Below are 19,513 nucleotides of genomic sequence, written 5' to 3'. Positions count from 1 at the left end.
TTGAAGAAAAAAGGAAAAAAAAAGAAAAAAAATTGGAATGTAGAAAGAGCATAGCAATAGCATTGTAAGAGGTGCAAACGAAAGTGAAAAATGCAAATTTAAATATATGTAACAAGTATACAAACAATACACACACATAATTATATACATACCAATATACATAAAGGAAAAAGATGAAGAAAAAAATCTATATATATAAAATTCTCGTGTCACAGTTTTCGTTGCCATACTCCTCCGAAACGGCTTGACCGATTCCTCTGAAATTTGGTAAGCATATTGGGTAGGTCTGAGAATCGGCTAACATCTATTTTTTATCCCGATATTCCTACGGGATACGGACTTACGCGGGTGAAACCGCGGGGCGCAGCTAGTATATATATATATATATAAATATATAATAAATAAAAGTAAGTAAGGTAAGAGAAAATGAAATAGATACAAATTAATTGTTGCGAAGAAAATGTTGTTTGACAAGATACTTGAAGGAGTTGATGGATGGAGCTTTCCTTATGTTGATAGGGAGTGAGTTCCACAACCTTACAGCTATGATGCATGTACATAGCAATGATGCCATATCACTACATATATATAAAACAAAGTCGCGTTATCTGTCTCTATGACCCTATGTATGCTTAAATCTTTAAAATTACCCAACAGATTTTGACGGAGTTTTTTTAATAAGAAGAGTGATTCAGGAGGAAGGTTTATGTGTATATAACACATATTTAACTACTCTATTAAGTAACATGGTTATACAAAGCCTATACACTGTTTCTTTGTAAAGTATTGTATAAATAGCTATTCTAACATTATGTACGTTGCTACGGTTTGGCAAAAAACGCGGGATCAATTCCCGCCTCGTGATCAAATTTTTTTCTATTCTTTCAAAATTTCTCATTTATAAAGCATTTCAATGCTATAAAACTAAAAATTAAATTTATATAAAAACTGTCCTGTAACCTTTCTGGGGGCCACACTATCTTCGTGTCAAAATACAGCGGAAAATGTCAAAATACAGTGTTTAAACGGGAGAAAGAGAAGACAGGCAGAATTATTTTAGCATTTATTATATTATTATACCTTTAAACGAGCAAATACTTGTATATATATATATATATATATATATATATATAATTGGGATCTCGGAATCGGCTCCAACGATTTTCATTAAATTTAGTATATAGGGGTTTTCGAGGGCGATAAATCGATCTAGCTAGGAATTTTTTTTAGAAAATGTCATATTCATGTTTTATTCGTGTTTTTTTTTCCCTGACATCTATTGGTGAATAGTAATACTATTTTGCTTCGTAGACAGCTGGACAACTGAAATAATGTCATATTCGTGTTTTATTCGTGTTTTTTTTTCCTGACATCTATTGGTGAATAATAATACTATTCGCTTCGTAGATAGCTGGACAACTGAAATAAAATATAATAGTTTAAAAAAACTATAAAACACGCTTTAACAAAAATCATATTTTGCAAATTGAAAACTGGAATAATTTTATCAAATTAGTGTATTGTCATCGGTCCTCAATAAATCTACAAAGTTTGAACGAAATCTGGCCGTTTAAAGTGGGTCAAAATCGCGCCCAAAGAAGTCAGTTACAAACAAACAAACAAACATACAAACAAACAAACAAACAAACATACAGGTGAAGTTAATAAAAGCGTGTTAATAACACAGGCACTTTCTATACCGATATTCCTACGGGATACGGACTTACGCGGTTTCAACCGCGGGTCACAGCTAGTTTAGTTGATAAAAGAAACGAAATCAAACGAACAGACACGTTATGTTAATTATAATAGAGTTTAATATAAGATACATTAATATTTGAATAATTTATAAAGGTGTTTCTTTATTAATTATGAGTAATATAAATAATTATTTAAATTGTAATTTATGCACACTAATATTATTAATGTGAAATTTTGTTCATTTGAATGTTTGTCCGTCAATCACGCTAATACTACTGAACAGATTTTGATGAAATTTGGTGTACAGATAGGGTAAGAGCTGACTTGGGTGATGTGATACTTTTATCCCGATAAAATGCTTGTGATATAACAGGAATCTTAATACCCGGGCGGAGCCGACACGAGCGTATATTTTAAAATGTACTACTAATATTATAAATGTGAAAGTTTGTAAGGATGTGTGTGCGTTAAAATGAAACAAGCAAATATGTAAATTACTTCCATTTATTAATTAATCCTAATCATACAATTAGAAATAACATCAATACATATAACACATATTGACTAAATACTTCATCATTTTTATGCAAAATTTTATATAAAAATACACTTATTTCACTTATACCAATCGTATTAGAGAGTCGACCACTTCGGCGAATTGATGCGAAATGGTCAAAAATCTAATTAAAAAAAGACGTCAAAAATACTTCTCTTAAATACGTTGCGCTTATAAAATAACAAAATGGCAGTTTTTTAACTCTAAGCCGTTACATATATACGATCTAACCATATTAAATATAACCTACATATTTACATCGAATATAAATAAAGAAATGTCGTGTTTCGATTCGATTTTGATATTGAAATTTCGGTAACTCATTAGGAACCGGGAGTTATTTTGTGTGGGTCGAAAATGTTTAGAATGTCGAAAGATATGGCACGGGTTTGTCGGGGCGTGTTTATTTGTTCTCCAGACACTTGCATGTAGAAGTGTGGGAGTGGGCGCCCACTAGTTCCGAGAAACTGGGGTTGAATGTGACACCCGGTGCTACGTACTGCGGATTCGTTCCGCTTCCAGAAGTCTCGTAGGTGATAATCTGTGGTTTGGTGGTATAGGTGATGATTTTTGGTTTCGTTGTGTAAGTTATTATCTTCGGTTTGGTGGTGTAGGTTATAATTTTGGGTTTCGTGGTGTATGTGAATATCTCAGGTTTCGTTGTGAACGTCACTATTTCAGGTTTCGTTGTGAACGAAATGATCTTTGGTTCGGTTTGGAACACTTTCTTCTCGGAGTACGTCGCGCTGTACGCGTTGCTGGTGATCGGCGATTTGATTTGGCCGTTGAAGTCGGCCGATTCGAAACCCACCTGTCCAGTACCGAATTTTCCAGAAGCGAATTGACTGAGTTGTCCCGTACCGAATTGGCCGTTAGCTAGACCTTCGTTCTGTCCAGCCAAGCCGGAGCCTTGCTCGAAGCCGAACTGTCCCTTTCCAGAAACCGCAAAAGCCTTAACACCCGTGAAACCGACGCCCTGGGAGCCAGTTGAGATAGCAGATCCCTTGTTCAACGAACCAGTAACACCGCCGAACTGTGTTGACCCGCCGCTTCCAAACTGGGCTTTACCGAATTGGGAGGTCTTGACTGCACCGCCAAATTGGTTGGTTTTAACTCCACCTCCGAACTGGCTGCCTTTGATGCCACCGTTGATCTGTCCAGTGTATTTACCAGTTGTCACTTTGGTGAATTGTGAGAAGCGCACGCTCTCTATGAGTCCGATGGCCCATTCGTACCACTCCAAGTCGAATTTGTAGAACGAAGCTATTTGATTGCCGACTTGACAACCTGTGGAGAGGAGGCCATTGTCAGTAATGTGATAAACTGTTGAAAGAATCCTCGCACATTGGCTAGCGATTGATTTTTAATTAACTTCGTTTAAGCTATGAGCCGCTAATCAGCATTCTGTTTTCAAGACATCAAATCAAATTTACAGAATAAAGTTATATATACAACCATTTTAAATCGTTATATTTTAACTTGTTTTTAGGACATCTATGTAACTATCCCGAAATAATGTATTTATTAATTAACAATTTAACAACACAAATGCTTTAACAATAATTAATTCCTTCTAGGGAAGCGCGCTCCATCTTAGACCACATCTCAACTAACCATCAGGCGAGATCGTGGTCAAGCGCTTCCCTATCATGAATTAAAAAAAAAAAAAAAATTGCGCTTTCATAAGAAATTATCACATTTAACTAAGTGCGATAAATACTGACCAGAGTCCCAAGAGTAGACGCCGCGCATCACGTATCTGCCATCACCGCTTGTGCAGGCCAGAGCGCTTCCAATATCCACCTGGAAATTAAAGACAATATATCAATCTTTATACTAAATACACAATTACAGTCCATTCCTTCTCTCTAGTCGTCAATCCTTTCCTTATCCCTTTCCCCTTAAAAGGGGGCAGCGCATTTGCAGAGGCACTACGTCTACGAATATTCATGGGCGGTGGTGAGCGCTTACCATCAGGCGAACCACCATCTAAGTTGCCCAGTTATGGCATTAGAAAATACAAAAATTATGTATATATGACAATCTGATTCATTCAGTCTGATCTATCACTACATAGTATAAAACAAATGAAGCTACCAGTATTGTACTTTACTATTTTATATATTCTACTAGCTTTTACCGCGACATCGCACCCGTTAATTCAGAGTAGTTTAATAGATTTTATTATACATATAAACCTTCCTCTTGAATCACTCTATCTATTTAAAAAACAGAAATCGAAATCCGTTGCGTAGTTTTAAAGATTTAAGCATACATAGGATCATAGGGACAGAGAAAGCGACTCTGTTTTATACTATGTAGTGATATGATAGATTTATTTAGTATATGATATAGTCTGAGAGTACTATCATTATATATATATATATATATATATATATATATATATATATATATATATATATATATATATATATATATATATATATATATATATATCATTATAATGTATAGTTTCTATATACAGATGAATCGGACAAGAAAAACACTCATTGGAATTCGTTAATTAACCTCACCTTGCAAATATTATTCAGAGGGTTGGTGGGCTGACCGCATACGCAGCTATCCTCACTGTACTGTTCCAGAAGGTGAGGGTAGTCGGAGGACAGCTTAGCCTGGCACTCCCCAGGGTTGATTAGGGACACGTTCATACTGTGCATGATGGCGCCTTCAAGATGAGCTGGAAATAAATTATTAGATGAATATGCAGTTACATTATGTGGCCTACCCACGCTTGACTAGCCTGAGCTGTCTTAGTGGGTGAGTTTGACTAACTCTATGGTAGCAGTCCTAGTTTTGATCCCTAGTGGGGACTCAAAAATGTATCGGTCTGCCAGGACACATAAGGCTGATCACCTACTTCATAAAGAAAATCGATCAGTGGAACAGGTGTATAATCTGCCCCATACCCCACTAGGGGACACGGGACTTCACAACTCTAGTAGGCCCCTGCAGTAAGAACATATATGGGCTGATGATGAAGATGACCAAAGAATGTGCTTAATCTATTTTAGGCGAGACTACCTGGAACAGTTAAATCGATTTCAATGAAACTTTTACTAGAGAAAGGCATTATGTTTACTGGGTTCCCGTGCATTTTTATAGAAAATATATATCTGTCAAATAAATACAGCTGATAATAAGTGAAGTTAAATAATCTATTTTAAACTACCTTTCAAATCGCAACTTGAGTATGAATGTTGTTTTATAGCATACTAGCTGCGCCCCGCGGTTTCTCCCGCGTAAGTCTGTATCTCGTAGTAATATCGGAATAAAAAGTTGCCTATACGTTATTCCAGTTATCCAGCTATATACGTACCAAATTTCATTGCAATCGGTTTAGTAGTTTTTGCGTGAAAGAATAACAAACATACACATACACATACATCCATCCTCACAAACTTTCGAATTTTATAATATTAGTAGGATATCGTATTAACTTCATAAATAACATATAAGCCATAATATACCAATTATAAATATATTTAAAGCCTACCATAACCCATGTCGTAACATAGCAATTTTGCAATGCCTATAAAATTTTAGTGCCTGATCGTCAATGACTTAACACCTATTTAATACCTAGAAACTACCAAAAATGCATAAATTACCAGTCGTTTTGACGGTCACACTGTTTACACAAAAAATACTTAGATCGAGGTAAGTTAACACAAGGCTGGAATAACTTAGGTTCAAGAACCTAACCTAGTGTTTTATTTGACTGGCATTAAATATTCGTTTTATTCATATCAACTAGCGTAATCGGGCAAAAGCTATTCGCTTAACTGGAGAATTTTACCTCAGTATTAAATGTCATATAGAGTCAATAAACTGATTCACTTCGAAGAGAAATCCTACTAATCCTACTAATATTATAAATGCGAAAGTTTATAAGGATGTGTGTGTTTGTTGCTCTTTCACGCAAAAACTACTGAACCGATTGCAATGAAATTTGGTAGGTAGACAGCTGGACAACCGGAATAACATATAGGCAACTTTTTATCCCGATATTCCTACGGGATATGGATTTACGCGGGTGAAACCGCGGGGCGTAGCTAGTGAGATATATATCACATTATTGTTCACGTTGCTAAGCTTGCTTGTTGCTGTAGGATGTTAGAAAATAGGAAGATTTTTTAGGACAATAGGAGGGTAAAATTATTTTTATTTTAAAATTAACTAAACTGGATATTCGATATAACTCCTTTTAACATAATTTTTTTTAATGGATGTAATCGTCACAATTAGGCAAAATTGTTATACCACATAAGAGGGACCAGCTTTTAAATAAATCTTACCAAAAATCGGGTCACCTCCAAAAATATATGAGACGCCAATAAAATATAATAGCAGTCGAATGGAAAACTTCCTTTTTTTGGAAGTCGGTTAAAAATATCATTACGCGCATTGATATTATAGATACAAAATCGGATCACCAAGTAAAAATGCATGATGGGTCAAACAAAAAAAAATACAGTCGAATTACGAATCTTTTTTGAAGTCGGTAAGTTAATTCCATACCGTGGCACATACGACCCTGTAGCGTTGCGAAAATCCTTTAACTATGCTAATTTTCATATTCCTAGGCTCAAATATTTAATACCTAAGTTTAGTGTCTGTCTAAATTTGTTATTCAAATTTAACGATGCATCTTGTATGTTGAATTTTTCATGAGACACGAGGACAAATAAACACAAATGTACGGGTGATTTTATTATATTAGGGTTCCATACCAAGAGGGTATAACTGGACCCTATTACCAAGACTTCGCTGTCCGTCCGTCTGTCACTAGGCTGTACCTTATGCACTGTTTTATTTCTTACTAGCTGCGCCCCGCGGTTTCACCCGCGTAATTCCGTGTCCCGTAGGAATATCGGGATAAAAAGTTGCCTATATGTTATTCCAGTTGTCCAGCTGTCTATGTACCAAATTTTATTGTAATCGGTTCAGTAGTTTATGCGTGAAAGAGCAACAAACACACACACATCCTTACAAACTTTCGCATTTATAATATTAAGTAGGATAGTAGGATTTATAGGTTGTTATCCATAATTTTCAACAAAGCAAAATTATAATAAACATTACCATAATATACCATCTCTATTATTAAAACAAACATTGCCATCGAGGTCATTTTGAGCAATTTTATTAATTGCAGCGGCCATCTTTTAATTGATTGTAAAATATTTGAATAGTGGTGACGAAAACATCAAGCGATTTGAATCTTTATATATTTAAATGCGCAAAAATAGGTTTCTGTCAATGCAGGTTGATTTAGAAACATAATCCTATTAATATTAAATATATGTAATAATGTATGGATGTTTGCTACTCTATCACGCGAAAACAACTTATTGTATCTATATGAAATTTGGTACAGAGATAGACTATAGTCTGGATATGCACCTAAGCTTATTACTCGTGTACCACGCAAGTGACGTCGCGTGTTAACGCTAGCTAGCAATACGTTGTTGCATCATAATAAAAGGCTAGATTTTTTGGTAGTTAGTTTTCGCGCATCTCATAAACGGATGTGTTTTTAATTTTCGCTGATATTATTTGTGCTATAAATAACTGTTTAAATCGCAACATGTATGAGAAAGTTAAGTACAGTCGGGTGAAACACCTTGTAATAAAATAATCGCATATTTTGTTTATCCGTTCATATATAGGATGCAACAAGAGAAGATAAAAATAATTAGGTTCTTATGCAATGCCATGAAGACAACCAAAACCAGTTCGGAAGCAAACCCGTTGGGACGAACCAGCTTGTACCGTCAACAAAAAAAGTATTTAATTTTTATTTAACCCTACATTTAAAAACTCTAACCTATCATGCACTTAAAGTTCTAAAAAATGATAATCACGAATTAATAATTTCAATTCGTACTGGTTTAATAATTTTCAATATCATTCACTCACTCATTTATGCAATACTAGCTGTGCCCCGCGGTTTCACCCGCGTAACTCGTAAGTCCGTATCCCATAGGAATACCGGGATAAAAAGTTACTTACGTGTTATTCCACTTATCCAGCTGTCCACGTACCAAATTTCATTGCAATCGGTTCAGTAGGTTATGCGTGAAAGAGCAACAAACACACACACATTCTTACAAACTTTCGCATTTATAATATTAGTAGGAGTAGGATACGATAAGGCATCAGTCAGCTCTATCAGTCACACACACAGACCACACTCACACACACATGCGAATTACTAAAAGTCTCTTATTAGTATCAAGTAATCAATCACTATTAAACTACTGTGTTGCTTAAAACAATGTTTTGTGAAAAAATCATGACGATTACCTGCGTAAAACCGTGCTTTTTTATTAGTTAAAAATGTTAAAAAGTGTATTTCATTACGATAGATCCAAATTTGTAGAAATATATTATGTTTTCAACACATTTTTTATTATATTTTAAAAGACTTTTCTATTATATTTTTATAGCAATGGATTTTTAAGACAATTTAAAACGCATCTAAGAAGAAAGAGTTTTTCTAGTTTAAGAGGCAATGTATATAGTTATGAAGATATAATATTGGCGATATAAATAATTTTTTATTATTTATCTTATATTATCCCTAAGTCACAGATGAAGCCAAGGAAAAACATATCTATAATAGACCAGCTTTATACACAATAATCTATTCTACCAGATTTGTAAAAGCCATCAACTAGAATCTCAACTATTAACTAAAAAACGTATTGACCAAATGTAAAACCCGTAACTGATGTCATCAATGTTTAATATTTTGAACTGGACTTCACCTATTGTGATGATGAAGGTCGAAACTAGTTATCTAATTTACATACAAACATATAGCTTGAATAAAATTATCTAGTAATCATGACTAAAGTTCAGTATAAAAATGTATATGACCATTTTCGATTTATTTTATTTATAACAAACCTTAGTTTGTGCTTTTAACATCCTACTAATATTATAAATGCGAAAGTTTATAAGGATGTTTGTTGCTCTTTCACGCAAAAACTACTGAAACGATTGCAACGAAATTTGGTACGTAGACAACTGGATATCTGGAATAACATATACGCAACATTTTATTTCGTTTTTCTTACGGGATACGAACTTACGCGGATGAAACCGCGGGGCGCAGCTGGTATTATAAATGCGAAAGTTTGTAAGGATGTGTGTGTGTTTGTTGCTCTTTCACGCAAAAACTACTGAACCGATTGCAATGAAATTTGGTACGTAGACAACTGGATATCTGGAATAACATATAAGCAACTTTTTATTTCGATATTCCTACGGGATACGGACTTACGCGGGTGAAACCTCAAGGCGCAGCTAGTATGTTGTTTCTATGATAATGAAGCCCACGCTTGACCATTATTTAAATTAAGTTATTAACGTAATATTGTAAGAGATTCGCACGGTTTTTGTTATGTATATATTAAAAGGTCAACATAGCTAAACCATTCGTTTTAAGACAGCGAGTTGAGTTATTTTTAAAATTAATTAGCAGATAAACTGTGTATTTGGAAATTAATATCACCCTGAATAATCTACACTAATATTATAAAGAGGAAAACTTTGTTTGTTTGGTTGTAATGAATAGGCTCAAAAACTACTGGACCGATTTTAAAAATTCTTTCACTATTCGAAAGCTACATTATCCACGAGTAACATAGACTATATATGTACCACGGGCGAAGCCGGGGCGAACAGCTAGTATAATAAATATTCCCTGTACATTTAAAAGATTTTTAACATAAGCCTACATTATTCATACAATTAAAACAATTCTATTACAAGCCCCTCTTCTTATATCTTACGTCTATTAGAATTATCTCTAATAAGAAGAGTAATAAATAAATATCATATACTAGCTATGACCCGTGGCGTCATTCGTGGTCGGATAAAAAGTAGCTTATGTAATCCAGACTTTATCTCTATACCAAATCTAATATAGATATGATAACTCGTTATCGGGTGAAAGATGAACAAACATCCACACATCTATCTATCCATACTTACAAACTTTGGCGTTTATAATATTAGTAGAATAAATGGAGAAATTTAAAAGCTGATTATACAAAAGTGAGTCGACAAAACTTCTATAATGTTTGTGTTATTTATTACATGAAGATTTTGTTAGTTTGAACGCGCTAATCTAAGAAGCTACTGGATCGATGTCAAAAATTCCTTCACCGGTAGACAGATAAGATCCCCGAATGCTATAGGAGTATAGGATATACACGGATGCAGCCGGGGCGGACAGCTAGTGTTAAAAAACTAACGATTCCTAATAAAACCTTCAAAGTTGGGCATACAAACGTAAAAAATACTTTAGAGTCATCGTTTTATAAAAAAATGCGTTCATAATATAATCATTTATCCATACATAAATAATTATTAGAAAATCATAAACCAGTCAAAACATACAATGACACCTAAATATTAAAATACGTGAGGAATTTTTAATATTATTCGTCACCAAATAATTCATATTCAATGTTAAATATGGTTAAGCTTGTATAATCTGTGGGGCGATGATGCTGATTAAATATAACTTTAGGGTTGCCACACTAAAAGTGGCATCACAAAAAACTGTTAGTTGACAACCCTGGAATTATTTGCATGTAACTGGTTATATTTCAATAGACTCATCCATGATTATTTATCTATGTATATAGAAATAGGTATATGTCCCTTGGTCACGCCTTCATGCGGGAACGGCTGGACCGATTTCAATGATTCTTACACCATTAGAAAGCTGCAATTACACTGAGTGACATAGGCTATATATACCATGGGTGAAACCGGGGCGAACAGGTATCGTATGATATATTATATGGATGATATATTTTTGGTTAGTCTGACCATGTGGGTTCAAAAACTTTTTTCATGCTATCAAATTTATTAGACCTGTAATTGATTATATGTAGCAAGTACTTTTTATTTTAAGTTTCTTTCTCTCCTCTTTTTTAATACAATTATTTAATCGACTTCAAAAATTTTTTCTTTTATGTCTATATTTTTGTAGATGCTTATTTGTACGGGAACCTTGGGGCGCGAATCCGACTCACACTTGGCCGAATTTTATTTTCATGACATGTATTGAAATTTATTTTTTCCCAACTGATTTAAAAAATTCACCATTAGGTACATACGGAATCCCTGAGTGCTATATGTACATCGGACATAGCCGGGGCGCAACACTAATATTTCATTATTAAAAAAATTCAGCCCATCATACTCTTTTTAAAAATATACTTAAAAGCATAAAGAAAAAACTTTTGTGTAGTGACTGTTTTGCTGACGGTACTATCGACACTGACCTACAAAACACGACTCCCACTTTCCTTTGGGTTTTCGTTTCAATAACAATACAATTTTGACATAACACTTATGTAAACACAATAATTGCTATTTTCCAGGTCTTTTGAGAATTTTTAAATTAAAAATTGGCCAGCCACATTATTTGTTGACCGTACAAGTCTTTATAATATAGCAATGTAATTTCACACCTATTTTTTGTATATATTTATTGTTATTAATTGCTTCACAAATATAGATGTAAATGAGAAATTTTGAAAGAATAGAAAATATAACACAAGGCAGGATTCGAACCCACAAGGGAAATGCTTTCGCTGCTTCATCAGCGATAAAAACGATTAGAACCATCGGCAATTAAAACCGTTTACTACAATGCTGTTTCCTTTATTCCGATAATAAATAAATTTAAAAAAACCCTAAATCGAAGGAGATTCTTAATTCGATGTATTGTTGGGTTATGTTACTGGATAACTCAGTGGATTTTTAACAGATTGATGTGATTCTTTCTGTGTTTGATAGAGAGTTATTGTCATTTAGTCCCATTTTAGAATCTGGAGTGTAACTCCCCCCCCAGGGGTGTAGGTGACCTTTTTTGTAGAAAAGTTTCATTATAAGTTTTATGATAAGTTTTAAAATCCTACTAATATTATAAATGCGAAAGTTTGTAAGGATGTGTGTGTGTGTTTGTTAACCTTTACGCGAAAACTACTGAACCGATTGCAATGAAATTTGGTACATAGATAGCTGGACAACTGGAATAACATATAGGTAACTTTTTATCCCGATATTCCTACGGGATACGGACTAAACCGCGGGGCGCAGCTAATTTCGAATAAATTTATCACCCAAATAAGAATCTTCAAGAAATAGGTGCGAAGTGAAACTCTGTGAAGTGAGTTGTTGAATAAAAAATGCTAATTGACTATTTTTAATAATTTATATATCTCTAGACTCTATATGTGGGCACTACTAATAGAAAACTGAAGCGTTCGTGTGTTTGCACTAGTTGATCTCTGGAACTAATGAACCGATTTCAAATATTATTTACTAGCTGCGCCCCGCGATTTCACCCGCGTAAGTCCGTATCCCGTAGGAATATCGGGATAAAAAGTTGCCCATATGTTGTTCCAGTTGTCCAGCTGTCTACGTAGCAAATTTCATTGCAATCAATTCTATAGTTTTTGCATGAAAGAGCAACAAACACACACATCCTTACAAACTTTCGCATTTATAATATTAGTAGGATTAGTAGGATAGGAGTGTCCTAGCATGTAATTCGCATCAGCTGTTACTATATATTTGATGCAAGATAATTACGTAAATAAAATTATTCCGGGGTCAACATGTGAAGATAGGAATTTCGTTTCGAAATATCACACGCGATGTTTAATAACGGATGTGAAAACGGTGTATTGACTAATCTAATATAAAAATAATGGTGTCGCGGGGTTTGTTAACAAATTACTCCGTAACGGCTGGAACGATTTTTATGATATTTCGAGTGCCTATCGATAAGGTTTGAGTATCTGCTGAGTTCCATTTTTCATGCCCCTAAATGATGAGAGGACAAAATGTGTCTAGTGTAGACATCTCTAAGCATTGCAAGTAGTTGTAAACTATTATAATATAGCTTTATTAATAACTTGAAATAACCAAAGACTACTTAAAAACTTATGTATAGAGAGTGCAGTTTTACGCCTGATAACTTAGTAGTGGTCTCTTCCAGGCAACCTGGTGGTCTTTTAACAATTTTTGTACATACGTAATAAATTTTCGCAATCTTATTGAAATTTTATCGGGTTTCAGGATCGAATTGCTTCAGAATTATAGAAGAATCCAGAAGATAACTTGTTCTCGTTTCTAGAAAATGACAACAAATAACTAGCAGAGCCAAGCCATTCAGACTTACCTTGCAGTACAATCTTGCCCCAACCAGTGACGATGCATTCGCCAGCGCCATTATAAAAGGCGTCCAATGTGTCTTGTGTACTAGGCAAGCATATGGGGTTGATGTTCTTCGCCAGCCTCAGGTTCTCGCTAAGTACCAGGATGGCAGCGTCGTATAGGAGACTGCCGCGGCGATAGAACGGATGGCGCAATATTGTCTTGACTTGAACAATCTGGAAGGGTAGAGGTTCGTCGTCGATTCCAAGTTTCCATTCGCCGCCCTTGATCAGCACGTTCTTGGCGTCGAGTCTGTGGAACGATTTGAATTTAGAATTTTTGATGTTTTTTTCTTTTTTTTGTGACCTGCCATTTTAGTTTTTTAGGTTGGTCTGTTTTGACGTTACATCTGACGTTGACATGCAATAAAAAATGGTCATTTATGTCGCAAATGAATTGATCAAAGAAGTTATAATCATAAGAATGATTTTTATAATATATAATAGACACATTTATTTCCCTCCGTCCGTGTAATTTCAAAATTTTATATGCTCCGCTTTAATATATCCTATAGTCTTCTTCGCTTAATGAGCTTGCCAATAGCTTTTTTTCATCAGTTCCAAGGCTCAACACAAACGAATAAACAGAAAAATAAAAAACACACATACCCCTCAACGCAGGCAGCCGAAGTGACAACCACATCTGGTCTAGTGATCACACCACCGCACAGAAGGCTTCTGTTGGTCTGCAGAAGCACCATGGCTTGCCAGGGGATCTCCGCGAAGTCTACTTCCAGGTCGTTCTTGTTGCCGTAAGGCTTTTGAGGCTGGTGACGAAAATAAATTCACATTTTAAAAGCGATTTATTCATTTTATAGCGAGCGTGGACATGGGGAGACTACGATATTACATGTCTTTAAGCGCATACAAAAATACATTGTTTCTGAATTGTAAATGTATAATACTCGAATAAAATCAAACACAACAAAATTCATTGCTTTTCTTCTACAACTAAAATTATCATTTGACATTCCGATTCCTCATAAATTCGTCATTCATTAAGTCTTCAATTAAAATCAATTTTTCCACTCAATTGTTATAAAAGATACCGAATTATTTATTTCGATACGACTGTACTCTTACAACGCTATTGTATACCTTAAAAGAAAATTAGGCATAACCATAAAGGACCCTAAGGAACCCTAGAGAACTGAATCTATCAATCCTACTAATATTATAAATGCGAAAGTTTGTAAAGATGTGTGTGTGTGTTTGTTGCACTTTCACGCATAAACTACTGAACCGATTGGAATGAAAATTGATACGTACATAGCTGAACAACTGAAAAAACATATAGGCAACTTTTTATCCCAATATTCCTATGGGATACGGACTTACGCGGGTGAAACCGCAGGGCGCAGCTAGTCTACTAATAAGCTTACAGACAATACTACACTTTAGGTCAATGTTTCTGACTTTTGCTGTAGAAACTGAATTCCGAACCTATACTCGTATTACTTAATTGTTATAATAATATAGTTAATTAATTATATATATCTTATTATTATCTATAGTTATTATAAATACTTTTCGTATTTCGCTTTTGTTTTTTGTCTTTAGTCAAATATTATCTTACATTATTGTATTGTTATTCATAAGAAAAACTAATTACTCTATGAGTCACCTATGACATTATTATATGTTGATGACGTCATAATATATCCAAATAAGTTTAAAAAAAAGTAGTAAGTTTGGTAAGTTTTATAATATCTATTGTGTTATATAATTGTTTTTTTTTTATCGATTATATATTTGTTTATTATTTTTATGTAAAGAAGCATATAGTAATAAATTTATTTTGACCTTCCTAATTATTAAATGACCTTTACAAAACAGTATATGTAATATATGGATAGAATATTATATATAATGTTATGGAGATATAATTTATTCTTATATGAAGATGTTATAGTACAAGAGACCGCTGGTGTATTAACGGAATAACTTATCATTTATGACATAAACTAGAATGTAGTTATACATGCGCCGATTATTAACTACAATTTTTTTTGCATTAATTTCTTTTAGTAATTCTATAAGAAACGGTCAAACAAACTGGCAATACTGTAAGTATCCATTACAAATATAATTTTATATTTTAGCTTTAAATTATTTAAGTATTCAGTAGTATAGATAGCCAATTCAAGTTCAATACCACAATAAAATTCAAATATTCATAAATATTAAAAAATTAACATATCATATAGATTATCACAGCGGTCACTCGGACTATAACGATTTCAAAACTCATATCATCATTAGTCAATTTCGTAACTAACAACTTAAATCTCATTTACTCCTGGTTAAATAGAGAGGTTTTTATAATTGACCTTGAAATTATCATTCGTAGAATATTTATCACTAAATGGAAAAAAATTGGTGGACTTATGTAATACTACCTGCGCCTCGCGGTTTCACACGCGTAAGTCCGTATCCCGTAGGAATATCGGGACAAAAAGTTGCCTATATGTTATTTCAGTTGTAAAGCTGTCGTACCAAATTTCATTGCAATGGGTTCAGTAGTTTTTGCGTGAAAGAGCAACAAACACACACACATCCTTACAAACTTTCGCATTTATAATATTAAGTAGGATAGTAGGATTTCTCTTTCAAGTGAATCAGCTTATTGACTCTATATGACATTTGATACTGAGTTAAATTCTTCGGTTTAGCAAATAGCTTTTGCCCGATTACGCTAGTCATATGAATAAAACGAATATTTAATACGAGTCAAATGAACGCTAGGTTTGGTTCTTGAACCTATATATTAGGATTAAATGTTACATTATTTGAATGAATATGCTTAAAAAAATAAACTAAAAAACACGCTTCAATCATAGAATAAGCTAAGTCTAACTAGCTTCGTAAGGATATTACTTCATCCCGTCAAACCTAATCGAGATAATAAGATAAACTAATAAAATTATTGTATTATCACCGATCCTTGATAAGTGTACAAAGTTTGAATTAAATCTGCCCGTTTTAAGTCTAATCGAGTTTAAAGTTGATTACATATAAACAATCAGAAAAGCAAAAAAAAAAACGTGTTAAAAAGGATGTCAAGTTAGGTTTTAAGAAGAATCGTTATCTGACGACTCTTTAAACAATTAAAATAAAAATTTACATGTACATTTTCTCATAGATTATAAAAAGAGAAATTAAGGCCCTATCTATACTAATATTATAAAGCTGAAGAGTTTGTTTGTTTGAACGCACTAATCTCAAGAACTACTGGTCCGATTTGAAAAATACTTTCAGTGTTAGATCATTTATTGAGGAAGGCTATAGGCTAAATATGTACCACGGGCAAAGCCGGGGCGGACCGCTAGTAATAAATACAATCAATGATGTAAAAGTCAATTGTAATTACGAATATATTAAGATATATGTAAATAAATGATTAATTTTCGATACAAATACTATTGTATAAATATAATAATAAATATAACCATTGTGTCACATAACATAACAAATTAGTCTATGACTAACTGTCGCAATATCTTATCGGAGATCTCAAAGCTATCTTCGGCAACTATCAAATGAATCTATCCTTTCACAATCAATGATAAAAGCATTCATTGCTACCCAAGGACTCGCAATATCCATGCCTCTTCAAATGTATCGTTACTTGAAATATACGAAAGTCTGTTCAATACGAAACTTCTTTACTTTTAAATATATATTTTATAGTCCGTGTTATCTTTTTCTTTCAAAATAACGTTATAAATAGAATGATTTTATAATAGCGTTTTTTTATAATGAGCCAAGATATATTACCATATTCTTCATTCGTTAACCATCGTTTTCCGCTTTAGTTGTGATTGTGATATTTATACAAGACTAAAGAAGCATCTTGGGTTTATTCATGTCAATGAATTAGTGTAATAAATTAACAAACACGCACAAACAACCACAAACTACACTACAATAATTTAATCATCAACTTACATTCAATATACCGCACTGTCCAGCGCCATTGTATCTTTGAAGGAACACCCGTTGTACTGACTCTTGGTACTCGTTCTCAACACCAAATCCGGATCCTTGGGAGACGGAGAAGCCCTGGCCCTGTCTGATTCCAGTGCCGAAACCTTGGGATACAGTCTGGCCTTCGCCTTGTTCGATGTAAGATCCACCACCTTGCGTCACAAGGGTACCCTGGCCCTGGGTTACAATTTGGCCCTTCCCTTGCGAGACGATTTGTCCCTTCCCTTGCGAAACGATCTGTCCCTTGCCCTGCGAGACCGACTGGCCTTGAGCTTGTGACACGAGCTGCCCTGAAGCTTTGGAGAGGCCTTGCGCTTGGCTTATAATTCCAAAACCTTGTTGTTGTCCCTATGATAAAAAATATGTCTTTGTAAGTTTGTACAGAGCTGAAATATGTGATTACTATATGTTATATTTGCTAGGTTTCAAAGATACTTGTATAAAACATAGAATTATATATGATTTCTACTACTATACTACTATACTACTATACTAACTACTTATACTACTTTAATTAAGTTAATTGAATGTACAATATATGCTTCATTCCGGTAAAGGTAAAAATTATGATGATTCAAAAGTTATACAAATACTTCTAAATATTTAAATATATATAAATTCTAAAAACTGACCTGTCCTCCTAGTTCGTACTGTCCACTGCTTCCAAAGCTGTATTGTCCTTTTCCTTGGCTTACATATTGACCTGTTCCCTGGTTAACCAGTTGGCCTTGGCCCTGGCTAACGAGCTGACCTTGGCCCTGCGAGACCAGCTGGCCCTGTCCTTGCGAGACCAGTTGGCCCTGGCCTTGACTCACGAGCTCTCCCTGTCCTTGAGTAGCTATACCACCCTGTCCGAACTGTCCCTTTGCAAATGCGTTGTTCACTTGCGAACCAGAACCAAGTTGACCTAAAGTGAAAGAAAAATGATGTAATTGCTACGAAATAATTATATCCGGAACTGCATTATGCATAGTGAAGGTGATTAAAAAATAATGCATCAATGAGAAATATCAAAGATACTTTTTATTGAATAGCAATGTCGCTTTAATCGGTATAATTAGAAGACATCATAATGGTATTTAATGATTCATAGCAGGATGTCGCGGCTACTTGCGAACGCAATATTTACAATTATCGTTATGTAATCATACTTAAGTCGCTTGTTATGCCTATTGTCTTATTGCTTTCAATTTATGGTCAGAATAGCTGTGACATAAGTAGTTTGATTTATAAGTACTCTTATGTACCAATATTCACGGAAAAATGCTCACGATCGTATAAGTAAAAAGCTATTGGGTATTTTTCATCAACCGTTCAATGATGGAGCTCGCAAACGGGCATATATATCACCTGATGATAAGAGATCGCCACCTATAACCCACGTCCTAGAAGTTTTAACTAAACTAACTTTATGTACACGTTTCTTAGAGTTGTATTTTCTTTAAAAGTATAATCGAATTACCTGCACCGCCAACAGCGATTTGTCCCCTGCCAACTTGCGCATATTGTCCTCGACCATTGACAGCGATTTGACCGTTTCCTAGTTGCGTATATTCTCCCTGATCAACTACACCAATTTGACCGTTCCCTAGCTGAGTAGCTACGCCTTGCCCAGCTACACCAATTTGACCACGTCCAACTTGAGCGTACTGTCCTTGTCCACCGATTTGACCGGCTCCCTGTCCCACTACACCCACTTGTCCTCTGCCGACTTGCGAGTACTGTCCTTGGCCACCGACACCTACTTGGCCGACGCCGTATTGGTTAGTTTGACCTTGTCCAGCGATACCAACTTGTCCTCTTCCTACTTGCGAGTACTGTCCTTGGCCACCGACGCCTACTTGTCCTACTTGGCCAATGCCGAATTGGTTAGTTTGACCTTGTCCAGCAATGCCAACCTGGCCTCTTCCTACTTGTGAGTATTGTCCCTGGCCACCGAGTCCTACTTGGCCTACACCCAGCTGTGTTGCTTGACCCTGTCCGGCGATACCGACTTGTCCCC

The 19,513-nt window shown here is 34.6% G+C and overlaps 1 protein-coding gene across 3 annotated transcripts in view; it reads right to left on the bottom strand.

The window, feature by feature from the left end:
- Positions 1-2,187: 2,187 nt before the first annotated feature.
- Positions 2,188-19,513, bottom strand: part of LOC119838111 — a 57,841-nt gene continuing 40,515 nt past the window's right edge. For 2 of the 3 annotated variants that reach the window (XM_038363925.1, XM_038363926.1), the window contains exons 7-14: positions 18,974-19,462; positions 18,144-18,418; positions 17,473-17,859; positions 14,134-14,291; positions 13,491-13,777; positions 4,792-4,955; positions 3,982-4,060; positions 2,188-3,544 (exon numbers count right to left, since the gene is read on the bottom strand). In XM_038363925.1, coding sequence (XP_038219853.1) covers positions 2,661-3,544; positions 3,982-4,060; positions 4,792-4,955; positions 13,491-13,777; positions 14,134-14,291; positions 17,473-17,859; positions 18,144-18,418; positions 18,974-19,462 — 2,723 coding nt within the window. In that variant the 3' untranslated portion in view covers positions 2,188-2,660. The remainder of the gene's footprint in view (positions 3,545-3,981; positions 4,061-4,791; positions 4,956-13,490; positions 13,778-14,133; positions 14,292-17,472; positions 17,860-18,143; positions 18,419-18,973; positions 19,463-19,513) is intronic. The other variant, XM_038363927.1, reaches the window with a different exon arrangement.

Source organism: Zerene cesonia, unplaced genomic scaffold, assembly GCF_012273895.1.
Source record: "Zerene cesonia ecotype Mississippi unplaced genomic scaffold, Zerene_cesonia_1.1 Zces_u001, whole genome shotgun sequence".
Classification (NCBI taxonomy): Eukaryota; Metazoa; Arthropoda; class Insecta; order Lepidoptera; family Pieridae; genus Zerene; species Zerene cesonia.
Note: the sequence above shows the minus strand (reverse complement) of the source record. Positions and strands in the feature narration are given on the sequence as shown.